At 35.2% G+C, this 14,138-nt stretch overlaps 1 protein-coding gene across 4 annotated transcripts in view; it reads right to left on the bottom strand.

Moving 5' to 3' along the window:
• Nucleotides 1–14,138, bottom strand: part of TLK1 (tousled like kinase 1) — a 150,025-nt gene that overhangs the window by 76,133 nt on the left and 59,754 nt on the right. For all 4 annotated transcript variants that reach the window (XM_072810868.1, XM_072810869.1, XM_072810867.1 and 1 more), the window contains one exon: nucleotides 10,296–10,367. In XM_072810868.1, the coding sequence (XP_072666969.1) occupies nucleotides 10,296–10,367 (72 nt within the window). The remainder of the gene's footprint in view (nucleotides 1–10,295; nucleotides 10,368–14,138) is intronic.

The raw sequence follows: 14,138 nt of genomic DNA, 5'->3' as shown, positions 1-14,138 counted from the left end.
GGTGTGACACTCATGATGGAGTAACATACTCCTGTATAATAATATCCCTATAGACTTTTCCTTGAACATGAATCCCTAGATCCTTAAAACAATTTCTTTGGGATAGACACTTTTAAGTGCAAATATTGTGTCACAGAATAGGTACACTACACACTTTAAACATATCATCAAAGTGCATTTTCAAAGCCAGTATCAATCTACACTTTCACTGTGACAATGCCCACCAATCTTTAAATATCTATATGATGTTTTTTTAAAAAGCGGTATTCCATTATTATTCTCTATAGCAATACACTTATAACCCCCAAAAGTGAGTTGTTTTTTAAAAGAAATTGTTCTATCATTCAAATATTAGCTCTGATTCTCAATGTTACTATATATCATAACCACTTACAAAGCTTTGGTTTAAAGCTCATGCTCCCCGTTCCAAATTTAACCATCTCTGGAGAGAGGTCAAAGGAATCCTTACTTTTATAGAGCTCCAGGATGCCTCAGTGGCACAATCAGTTAAGCCGTCCAACTCTTAGTTTCAACTCAAGTCGTGATCTCATGGATAATGAGACTGAGCTCCAAGACAGGCTCCATATTCAGCAAGGAGTCTGCTTAAGACTCTCTCCCCCTCTCAATTAAATAAATCAATCTTAAAAAAAGAAAGAAAGAGCTCCAAAAGTGATGCATTATCAGGATTAGCTATAGTATATATATATATTTTTTTTAAGTCCTGCATATTCCACATCGGAAATTGCCTAAAATTAAGAAATTATTCTTGAGGCACCTAAGTAGCTCAGTCAGTTAAGCATCTGACCCCTGATTTCAGGTCAGGTCATGTTCTCAAGGGTCATGAGATAGAGCCCTGTGCTAGGCTCTGCACTTAGCAGGGAGTCTGTTTCAGATTCTCTCTCCTTCTGCCCCCTCCCCCAATCACATGTGGGCATGTGGGTGCTCCCTCCCTCTCAAATAAATCTTTAAAAAAAGAGAAATTATTAATAGAATCTTCTATTAAAAATTAAAGACCCAAATTGTGCCATATAGCAGAAAACTCATTAGGACGTAAGAAGTCCAATGGGTTGTCATGGTTACTTAGTTATTTTAGAAAATGAGGATTAATCATAATACTATGTTTTGCTGACATAAAAATACATCTAATATTTTTAAAACTCTACTATAGTATAACATACTGAAGCCAAATTTCTCAGTAATGTCAGCTTGTGCTGACTGCCCTTAAAATTCAGACTAAAAGCAGTATTTATCAGATAAAACATGTGTGAAAAGCTGTTAGTTCAGGCATATCTTGGATTGCCAAATTTGATGTTACTATAAATCATCTTAAATCTAAATATTTCCAAAAAGGAATACCATCTTTTTCAAAAGACTAGCTAGGATCATTTAATGAATTACATATTACCTTAGTTATGCAGAGAGAGTATAGACACAGTAGTTGAGAGCATCACTTTGAAACAAAATGGATACTGCAAAATTAGAATTTTGACTGTTAACTTACTATCTGTAGGCAAATTAGTTAACCTCTCTAAGTTGCTGTTTCCATACTTAGGAGATGTGAAACTTAAGAGTTGAAATCTAGCTCCCCAGGTAACATGCTTGAACTATTCTCTCTCCTTCATTAATGGGGTGGTTCTCAACCAGAGGATATTTGACAATACCTGGAGATATATTATATATATACCTGGAGATATTTTCAGTAGCACAAGTTGGAAGGGAGGGGTTAGGGGAAAGGAAGAAAATGTGCTACAGATATCTAATGTGTCAGGCAGAGATGCTGCTAAATATCCTACATTTATAAGACAACCCCACCCCTAACCTTGATTATTATCAAGGTTAAGGTTGAGGAACCTTGCTTTGATGACTACCTAAGAATCATCTGTAATTGACACAAAAACTCCCAGTATAGTATGCTACAACTAAAGTGATGTTAGATTTATTCAACAGACATTTACTTAGCATATACAATGGTCAAGCACTATACCAGGTTCCACTTTAAATGTATGTCTTAATTTTTAGAATGACCCGGCATTTCTCTCTTCCAAACTTATTTTGATCAATCAGCTTAGAACTTTTTTGTTCTAAAAACCACTAAACACTGACACTAAATGCAGTTGTATAGAGGGAAACATTTAAGAGCTATTTATTTGCTGGCTATGTAAATGGGTTACAGAACCATTATTCCAAGATTTCATAATTTATAAGAAGTCAAAAGATTATCTGGACAGAGTATATCAGAATTTCCAAGCAGGCAGCCTGAATACTTTTCCTTTGCAAAACCTTCCCAGGTGACTTTGACATAGTCCTCCTCCACCTTTATGGAAACAGAGGCACAGAGCCAGAATCAGACACACATTTGGTTACCAGTTCGGTTTTCCTTTCAGGAGTCTAAGGACATATATATTCAACCAGAATAGACTCACTTCTTTTGCTGTGAACCCTTGTCATTAATATACATTAGGGTCAGACACTCTACCTGTTAGCTGAATATAGCTCCTCTAAGAGCATATCCTTTAATGTACAGTGGTAGTATTAAATAGTTTTCTCTTTTTAAATAAAAGGAAATTTTACAAAGTAATTCCAGCTATTCCACAGGAACTTTTAAATCTCATAATTTAGAAGTATGATTATTAGTCTTATAAGGGAGAGAAAAAAACAAACTTAACTCCTCTCCTGAGAAAATGTCTTTATTAGTGTTATAAAATACACCATTTTGCATGCACACAAAGTACTCTCCTTCAAGAGGACACTGTTATTATACATATTATTTATTGTTTATAGCAACACTGTTATATACAGTGTCTCAGTAAAACAATTAACATAGTAATACTTGGTAAGATTTGGTTTGGTCCACCTAACATAGTAAGAATTAATGAGAAAATACTACCAGCACAAAGATAAGAGAACAATTTGTCAAATAGATTACCACAAAAATCATTTATCAGTATAAAACATTTTAGAAAATAATGTAGGCAGCAGGATACAAAGAATATTTCTTAAAATTGACGAAGGCACGAACCTAGGTCAATCTTGAGTTGCTGAATAGATTTAAACAAAATAAAGTAAAAAACAAGGTAACTCACCTGGGGAAGGAATAGGCATGAAAATGTAACTTTCAGTAATATTTAACTACACATCACTAAATTCATTTTTCAAGTTTTCTTCTTTCTTACTGGGTATTCAGACTAAGACACTAACAAAAAAATTTCTCTGGGTTATAACAAATAGACAAGTAAAACTTTAATGATTTTTTTTAAGTCCATCTAAAACCTAAAACTTAGGGTATTATCTCTATTTTCAAATAGAATCATAATTTCCAATCAATCTAGGATATCCAAGTATTCACTGAGCAAACATTTAAGCCAAATACTATTAAGAAGGCAAAAAAGTAAATATGAAAAGGTAGAGATGGGTATGAACAGAAAAGAGGTAAAAACAGGAAATACTCTTACCGTTCTAATAACCAGCCAATTTACTAATATCAAAAGATAATCCATTTGAATCAATTTGTAAATGTGTATGTGTAATTTTAAAATACCTTTTCAACAAAAGAGATTTTACATTAAATATAACCTATTAAAGAACTCTGTAACGGTATCACTAGTTCTAGAAATGGAAAAAGTGGCCTCCTAAAGTCAGGTTCAAACTAATTTTAGGTCTAATTCCCTGGTGTTCTTAATTTCTACTTCCTCCAAAATATGAAAATAAGAATCCACAATGTGGTCCTTTGAAAATTATTTTTTTAAAAAAGAAGAGAACCATTAATGCTTCAAAATATCTTTAATACCATACTTCAATTCGAATGCGAATAAAAAAATCTCATTTAAGTCTTAAGACCACTTCTAGAAACTTAATTCAAATGACAAAGCTAATCAGAACTTTCATAAAATGACCTTCATTAATCAGCATTAGGAGTAAATTAAGACAATCAAGGTACCATATCATATTTTTCTCTCATTACAATTTTGAAAATGGATCTAAGTTTAAATATCCAGATGCAATAACTATCCTAGCTTCCGTGTATCTATAATTAAAATCCTTAATCCTAAAAAACTCAAAAATCAAATGTACTTGGACCAAAAATAAACAGTAATTCAATGCCAGTGGACAGAGGGTTAAAGAACCAGTAATTACTCAGGAGGAAAAGGCAAAAAAACTTTGGTTCTAGAAAGAGAAGTAATCTTTTTAAAATGTTCAAAATCAATGATTCAGGTTACATAGAAGGATTATAAAAAATAAGTACTAAAGATTAAACTGAGGCAAAAATAAATTTGACATGTGTGTTTGCTTTACCAACCTTATGTAATATGTTGTATACAAACACACAGGTAGAAATAGACTTAAATATGCTTCTCCAACATTATTAAAGATGGTGTAATTCAATTATATTTATATTCAGCCACAAATATTTCAACCTTAGTTAGAAATAACATAGTAACATAAAATACATTCTAGGACATCCAAAGGCAGTAGGAAAGAGAGTTATGGTATTAATGTTTATTATAAATTCTTTAAAAAAAAAAAAGACTTGTTTATGAGAGAGAGAGAGAAAGAGAGAGAGAGAGAGAGAGAGGCGCAGAGACACAGGAGGAGGGAGAAGCAGGCTCCAGGCTGGGAGCCCGACGCGGCACTCGATCCCGGGACTCCAGGATCCTGCCCTGGGCCAAAGGCAGGCGCCAAACCGCTGAGCCACCCAGGGATCCCCTCATTATAAATTCCAAATGAGCAATAACATACATAATTTATCTTAGTATCTTAGGGTATGGATGGGTGGGGACAGCAAACACAAAGATTTTAGAGAAAGTAGAGAAAATCTTTGTGCTTAGAGATGGGTTCTTCAAGAACTGAGAATAGGTGAATCAGGCAGACTTTAAAACTTGGAAAACAGGGATCCCTGGGTGGCGCAGCGGTTTGGCGCCTGCCTTTGGCCTAGGGCGCGATCCTGGAGACCCGGGATCGAATCCCACATCGGGCTCCCGGTGCATGGAGCCTGCTTCTCCCTCTGCCTGTGTCTCTGCCTCTCTCTCTCTCTGTGTGACTAACATAAATAAATAAAAACTAAAAAAAAAAAAAAAAAAAAACACTTGGAAAACACAGATAACCAAGGAATCCTTCTCTCCTCTTATCCTCATAAAATAATCTGGACTTTTACCCAGCAGACAATGCTCACAGGTGCTGTTTCCAACTCCTTCAGACATTCTAAAACATTTAAATAAGATAAATGTCCATCTCCCTCATCCCCTGCAAACTCCCTTTCTGGTCCTTGACATAAAATTTTTGTCATTCTCACACCTAAAACCCACTCATGATTCTTTTCTTCAGCTGACAACCTCTATTTCATTGTGGAGTAAGAAAAAGGTTATTAGGCTAGAAGTTTGCCCATCAGGGGAAAAGATGTTCCCAGTCAATTATGTCCACAATGAACCCCACCCACCTAGGTTTTGGATCTCAGCATTTCATACCACCTCCAAAAAATAAGTGTTAAGCTTGGTTCTATATTCTCCTCTCTTTTCAGCACTTTCCTTGTCCTGTCGTCAGAGCTCTGTTACAAGCCCTTTCCTACACATCATATGTCAAGCCTGTTAGACTCTAGACATCATCTCCATTCCTTTATCAAGATTCTGCCATGAGTAGTCAATATTTGCTGTCACTATTTCCTCACTATCCAAGCTCTCCTTAATGCTCGATAATCTAGTATCTTGCTCCCATTAGTTTAAAACTAAGCCTAAGTGACAATTCGTAGTCACTTTTTATAGCCATTATCTTAATTGACTTCTGTGACATTTAATTGTACTCATTATTCTCCTCTATCACTGCTTCCTCTTTTTCTTCCTGTGGTCTATCTACCTCCTTACCAGACAACTACTCTTTCTCTAGCACACTTACCTCACCTGCACACACTTCCTAGTGTTATACACACTACAATACATGGAGGTGAGTTCACCTACAGAAGCAGTTTCTAAATTTTTGGTCCCAAGATTCCTCTATAAACTCTTAAAAATTGTTGAGGATCCCAAAGAGCTTTTATTTGCATAAGCAACAACTATCAATATTTACTATTCTAGATGTTAAAACTAAAGAAGTTTTGAAACATCAGAGTATACAAGCAAACAATTTATAAATCATCAGTGATGATGTCATCACATATCATTAGACTCTGGAAATTTTCACTGTAAACTCATGAGAAAATGAAAGCCAGATAAAAAAGCCAGATATGTCTTAGCATTATTAGTTATTTTTAAAAAGGCAAATAATGCTTTAGCACTACTATAAAAATTGTTTTGACCTTGGGAATCCCCTCCTCTGACCATTCAAAGCGTTTAACACCTGTGTCAAAAACTCTTCTAAGTCTTCATCTCTAGCCCAACCTCTTTCCCGAGATCCAGATAGCTCCTACTGCCTATCTAAAGTACTGTCTTCATTTGGTTAATTCACAGATGTGCAAACTCAGTGTTGTCCAGAATTTAATTCATTACCTTCTATGCCAAACACCTATGTTTCTCCCTTCTCTATTGTCTATCTTGGTCAAAAGCACCAACATTCATCTAAAGCTAGATACCTTTAAATAACCCTAGGCTCCTCCTTTTCCTTCTTTACCTCATTCAGTCATCAAACACTACTGATTCTACTTTTATTTTTATTTTTTTTTATTCTACTTTTATAATCTAGGGGAATCTCGAGGCTTGTTAAAAATGCAAACCTCCACCCCAGATCTATAGACACAAGGAACTGTTGGTGTAATTCACTGGCACTCAAGTTTGAGAAGCATGGCCCAGGTGGTAATATCAATAAACAAAGTTTGAGAATATGAAGAAGGGAAAGCCTAAAAGGTAAACTTGAGAACACTTTAATTAGAAGCCTGTGCACCTGAAGCTTTTCCTTCTAATATTAAACTGTGGAGGCTGGGAGTTTTTGTACAGGAGGCAGTATTCCTAACTAAATGATTTTCTTAACTTAGGTTTCACTTCCCTCCAATTCTATCCTCTATGCTACTGTGGGAGCCTTCTTCATCTCTACTTTTCCTTTTGTTTCTCCTGTTTAAATGGTTCATCATTATTTAGACAAAAGTCCAAATTCCCTACTATGAAAAGTACAAGGGCTTTCAAACCCTAACTCCACCTACCTTTCACCATTCTTGCATAGCCTACCTATACCAGAAGCCTTCAAACCAGTTTAGTCACCTAGGCAGGTTATGTTTTTTAAGCTTCTCAGGTGATCTAAAAGTACAGCTGGGGTTGAGAGTCACTGCCCCATGTCTTGAACAAAACTACTTGCCATGCTTCCATGCAAAAGCTAGTCTTCCTGCCTGTCTTCTCATACTTTGCCCTTGTCTTCTGGGATGAATTCATAGTCTAACAACTCAACTATTATCTCTTTTTTACTTTTTTCCCTTCTTCTCCCTGGCAGGCAGATGGAACTAGGGGCTTCCTTCTCTTTGCTCCATGGTATCTTGTGCTTACATCTATTATAGCATGGTCTACACTGTTTATGAAGCAGTCTGTTTGTCCTAGAAGACAATGATCTCATTTGAAGGCAGGAATTGGATTGGATTGTATTCATCTCTGTGCTTGGGCACAGAGGCTAGAAGAGAACAGATATGTAATAAATGCTTATTGAAAACACAGCAAAATTTTGGAATATACTGACTAGACCTAGAATGATGTAAAATGAAGCAAAAACAAGATCAATACCTTCCTACCAACTAGCAATTTCAATAACAAAGGGAAAAACCTTTCTGTTCTACAACTATTCATTTAGAAATAAAAGGCAAATCGACATATGAAATAATTCATATATAAACTGAAATGGAAAATTTCAGTTGAAGACTCAAATGACTCTAACAGTGAATATCAGATGCTTTTCAGTTTTAAAAGTAAAAGGACAGAAAACAAGAAGGGTTCTGAGTGTCTGAAAAGAGTACTGGGTAGGAGGAAAATGTCCAACTGAAGAACCAAAAGCTCAAGAGATGCATATTATTTGTATTAAAATGTGGAAATAAATATCAGAAGAGCTGAAAGAATCAAAAGTGAGGTGGGATAGAAGTGGGTGGCAGAGAACTGCTATTTTTTTAAATAAACCTTCAGTACTAATTTTCATAAAAACAAAAACTATTAAGAAAATGTAATGGATCAGGGGATGGAGTACCAAAAGAAAATGACATCAGAAGACAATGAAATACTACATCAACTTTACTATTGTCGTACCAGGAAAAAAAAGTAGTACTTTCACCCTACAATTGTTTACACCCAACAACTTCACTTAATGGCCTATAAAATCTGTATTTTGAGGTATGTAAAATTAAATCCCAAGGAAATTTGTTAAAATATATAGTATAGAAATAAAACCTGGAAATCATTTTCCAGATAAGTAGCTTCTTAAATGTTCAGACAAAAAAATTTCCTTCTTCAAATTTTAAGGAAAATGTATAAGCTGTAATCATTTCCAAAATACTGTGCAGCCTGACCTAACCATCAATTTGAAAAAGTTCTGATACCGAACACAGATGAGCAAAGGTCCCCAAATTTTTAAGATTTTCTACTGCTGCCCCAAATGTCAAAATTTCTATACAAATTAAGCTAAGTATATACAATGGTTAACCAATTGTACTTCACTGTAAATTACAGCATGGCCTTTAAAAAAATATTTTTTAACTAAAAATATAGTCAAAAGTGATTCTTGAAATTCTTTAAAGGGAAGTGGTACTTTCCTATAGACTGACTCCTTTGAATGAATTAAATACTGCAACTGTAGCTTATACTGGGAGCATGGGTACCTCTACAGAACACAGAAATATGTAACTGCTATAGGTGATCTAACTTTTACTATGTTTTTCTATTTAAAAAAACTATCGAAAACATAAGATTTGGTTAAGAGAAAAGGGAAATAACTAAATTATTTTACTGTCCTTCATAACATAACAGCCTATGAAAGAAAAGGCATATGAAATTACTAAATAGACCAAAATCTGGAAATATCAAGAAATGTTCCAAAGTCCAGGAGATATAAAGTGAAAACATTCTTGATATAGTTTCTGAAAACTTGATATAGTTTCTGAAAACTGAAACTCTACTTTGACTAATCTAAACCTACGATTTTTAAGGACTTAAGTATGCTAATTTGAAAAAAAACCTAAACTGTGGTAATCTGGTACTACAGGGGCTACTAACGCTTACCTCAAGGGAACCTACTGCAGATAAAGTCCCGTCACTTGCACAGTCCTTTCAGCTGCCTGCCAGTTGTCTCTGTGGAAGGGAAAGCCTGATGAGTGAAAACCCCATGCCACACTCCTTTGGAGTGTCAGGGTGCCTGCACAGTACTGCACAAAACTGTCTACCTAGAGATTCCTAGATGCTTTCAATAACATAGGACTTAAAAAGATGTCACCTTTAATATTCTCTTTCCACTAAACACCAAAACCAAATGGCTGAGTACTGAGTGCTAATGACCTACTGGTGTTATCAAGAGGATATAGCTACACTAAACCAAGTAGAAAAAAGACTAAAATGGATCAAAGAGAAATAAGTTAACATTGAAGGGAAAACACAAACACACACACATACACATGCATGCATTTAAAAGTAACAGAACTCTATAATCTGAGCAGAGGAAATATTATAGGTTGTAGCCACAAAAAGTGATGTTGCAACATCAACAACTGATGCTAAATGCTAAAACCCAAAGAACTTCCTGTCTGTAGGTTTCAAAAAGATGCCATCAAGGATATCATGCTCAATGTTAACTATACCATGGATCCAAATGCCTACTTATAAAATTCCCTGTATCTTCTTAGTGGGGTCAGTAGGTGGATGGGAAGGGAAAGAATTTTTTCCAGGTATTTTTAAATATGAAAAGTGAAAACCAACGGTATGAAATTCCACAAGAAATTTCAAAAGGAAAAAAAAATGTTTATTTGTATCTCAGGAAGTAAACAAACCCTTACTCATAACCAAACTAAGAGGGAAGTATAACAAAAAAATAATAGAAAACTGTAGAACAACACAGTTCAAAAACCACTTTCATCTACTAGAATCATGAATGGCTTCCATTAAGAACATCTATACCACTAACATACAAGTTCAGGTATGTAGCCAAAGAAACTATATTTCCTTTCTAATGTCATATAGTCTTCAGTCTGAATACTGTGCTTCATAAGGCAGAACAAAATGCCCCTCCCAGAAACTTTAGCATTAACCGTTAGCACAAGGATTGGTGGCAGGGAAGAAAAACTATTAAAAGAAAAAAGGTGATTCCAGCTTTTACTTTAATAGTACCATATTTAAAATGAAGGTACTTACCTCAGATTCTTTGTCACTTAGAGATCCCAAGCTTCCAAAACTATGATTAGAACTTTCATTATTTGTTGAGGCCTGTTAAAGATTTTTAAACAGGTAAATATTAGGACTAATTTTAAATGAAACATGCTAACAAGGTAAATAATCTATTTTCATAAATAAAAAGCAAGGAAGTTAAATGAAGTAAAAATAAGAAATATCAGGATGCATTGGTGGCACAAGCAGTTAAATGACCCACTCTTGGTTTCAACTCAGGTTGTGACCTCAGGGTCATGAGATGGAGCCCCATGTTGGCCTCCATGCTCAGCACAGTGTCTCCTTGAGATTCTCTCTCCTTGTGCCTCTTTTGTGTCCTCACTCTCTCTCTAAAATAAATAAATCTTAAAAATATCAAATATTAACTTCTTAAACTATAAATATTGTGGAATTTTTACCAAGTTTTACCAATTTTTACCATTTTACCAAGTTAATAAAGATCTGTGTTTTAGGAACTGTGCTAAGTGGATTTTTTAGAATACCAAATTCAGGAGCAAAGGAAACTGGGCTAGGATTAAAAAATCCCTAAAATTACTACTCAATATATAAAAACTGGTGCTTCCTTGAACCAAAAACATTACTGTGCTCCTTAATACCCTACACAATTTTATCAAATTCCATCATATCCCGCCTACACTCCTTTGCCTCTCTTCATACTAACAAACTGGACAAATCCTGGGTTTTTTGTTTGTTTTGGTTTAGCTTTTAAGAAAATCTTTTATTATCCTATTTTAATTGCTTCACCCAAGAGTTTCTACATTTCCTTTATAATATTTTTAAATAGCAACAAAGAGAAATAAGCTATCATTTGTAGGATGACATCAGCTATGTTTCCAATATGTTTCTATGATGTTCATTATTTTGTAGACTTTTTGGAACATCAGTACACTAGATCAATGTTTTCCAGGAATGTTTAGATCAAAGGAGGACAGGCTATGGCATATACATTAAAGATGATGCATAAATGACCTTCACATATAGGCAGGCCATCTGATATCCCTGATTCCCTACAATTTGTTAAGAGTAGGTGCTACTGGGTAGCCCAGCCCGGGTGGCTCAGCGGTTTAGCACCACCTTCATCCCAGGGTGTGATCCTGAAGATCCGGGATCGAGTCCCATGTCAGGCTCCTTGCATGGAGCCTGCTTCTCCCTCTGCCTGTGTCTGCCTCTCTCTCTCTCTCTCTGTGTCTCTCATAAATAAATAAAGTCTTAAAAAACAAAAAAAGAGTAGGTGCTACTAGGTATTTACCCCAAAGATACAAATGTAGTGATCCAAAGGGGCCCCTGTACCCCAATGTCTATAGCAATGTCCACAATAGCCAAACTACAGAAAGAACCCAGTGTCCATCAACAGATGAATAAATAAAGAACATGTGTGTGTGTGCGCGCGCACACACACACACACACACACGATGTAATATTACTCAGCTATCAAAAGAAAAATGAAATCTTACCATTTGCAACAATGTGGGTGGAACTAGAGGGTATTATGCTAAGCAAAATAAGTCAATCAGAGAAAGACAATTATCATATGATCTCATTTACATGTGTGATTTAAAAAACAAAACAGAAGATCATAGGGGGAAGAGGGAAAATAAGATGAAATCAGAAAGGGAGACAAATCATAAGAGACTCTTAATCATAGGAAACAAACTGAGGGTTACTAAAGGGGAAGTGAGTGGGAGGATGGGGTAACTGGGTGATGGACTCAGTACTGGGTACTACATAAGACTGATGAATAACCGAACTCTACCTGTGAAACTAATAATATACTATATATTAATTAACTGAATTTATTAATAAAATGAACAAAAAAAAAACAAAATAAAAGTTCTGGAAGAGGGGAAAAAGTAAGAGTAGGTGCTAATCCTACTATTAAAAGGTTGGAATTTAGCCTACAGCTACCCTCAGGCTAACTTCTAAATTGATGACACTTTGTCACTGCATACATGTCTATTACTATGCTGGACATAGTAAAGGTAAAGGTTGTAAAGGTTGTTTTCAACACAAACCAGCACTCAAAGTGATTAAGATTCAAGTACTATTGGGAGGAAGACATAATCTAATTAGAAGAAGATTATCAAACTTGAAACAAAAAAACACCATAAACAGCAATTAAGAAGTGATAAATTAGGTTGGGGGCCAATGTTTTTGAGAATCTCTAAATCCTCAGATAAAAATATAAACCCCAAACCCACAGACACATTTACAACAAAACTGGCTGACAAGGAATCTCCACGAATTCCCTTCAAATAGCAGGTGGGGACAAATCACCAATAACCACAGGACCTATGTCATATGAGAGGAAGCAAAAGGAAACGGCGTTATCTGACAGATCTGAGAACAGAGACGCTGAAAACAGCAATCTGAGTACAAAAGCTATAACTGGAAGAATTTCTGTCCTTTCAAATAGTGATTAAGTACAGGAGGTTCACGTTGAAGTCTGAAGAGGTTGCAGTTCTATGAACTCTAAAAACATCCCTCACTAAGAGTATCCCAATGTGAATAAACTACTGGGTGTGGAATCAAAACTGAGCACAATAGGTACAATGAAGATAAAGGAAAGAAAATATTCAGATAAAAGCAGGGAGGAGAGCGAAGCCCAGAAATTTCAGAAAGCAAATGCCACACATTTGAAGAATGCCCCAAAACAATAGCAGAGGGAACTCTGTAAGAAAAGCCATTCTATTTTTTTAATTTTTTTTAAAAAAAGATTTTATTTATTTATCCATGAGAGACACACAAAGAGGAAGGAACATAGGCAAAGGGAGAAGCAGGCTCACTTCCGGGAACCTGATGCAGGACTTGATCCCAGGACCCCAGGATCACAACCTGAGCCAAAGGCAGACGCTCAACCATTGAGCCACCCAGGAATCCCAAGAAAAACCATTCTAAACCACAAAAATGTAAAGAACAGAAAATGATTAGGTCAATCCAATGAAGTTATAATAAGGAAAAAAGAAGAAAAAGAAAAAGAAGATATGGAATAAGATGTGGAATAAGGAACACATACCCACAAAATAGCCAAAAACTGTAACCTACTATTTCAAAATGAGCTAAAAAAAAACATTACAAAAATAACTCAAGACATGAGAGAACAACATAAATCAATTTCAAAAAACTCAGATTTAAGGTTAACAGAACTGAGGGAAGCATCAGAAATAGGGGGAGAAGCCTCAGAATTGAAGATTAAGTCTGAATGAACCTGAGAGAAAATACATACAATATATATCCAATAAACATTTATCCAAATGAAAGGATAGAAAAGGCAACTGATGAAGCAGTAAAAATCCAACATTCAAGTAAAAGTCTTTAAAGAGCACTACTATAAGAAAACAAACAGTAAAAACTGTAATTCAAGAAAATGTCTCTAAAAATTAAAAAAGAAATTTTGAAACTACTGACTGAAAAAGCATAACATGCACCTAAGAATATCAACCCAGAAAGCCAACATTAAATTTTTCTAAGGCAATACTATATGCCAGAAGAAAATGGAGTAATGTATTTAAGATATTCAAGAAAATATAAATGAAATGTTTTCTATTCAGCAAAATTGCTCTCCAACACTTAGAAGGCACAGATAAACTGTTATCAAAATGCTGGAAATCAGGAAATACTGCTCCCATGAGCCTTCTAAAAGAACCTAGAGCACAAGTGTTAGGTAACCAAAGTGAACCTAAGAACTAATGTGGCAAAAAAAAAAAAAAAAAAAAGAACTAACGTGGCAAGCAATAATATTATTTACTGGGATATCTGGGTGGCTGAGCCACTGGGTGGCTCAGTGGTTGGGTGTCCGCCTTTGGCTCAGAG

Source organism: Canis lupus, chromosome 34 (genome assembly GCF_048164855.1).
Source record: "Canis lupus baileyi chromosome 34, mCanLup2.hap1, whole genome shotgun sequence".
Lineage (NCBI taxonomy): Eukaryota > Metazoa > Chordata > Mammalia > Carnivora > Canidae > Canis > Canis lupus.
The sequence above is the reverse complement of the archived record's forward strand: the minus strand, read 5'-3'. Positions and strand labels throughout refer to the sequence as shown.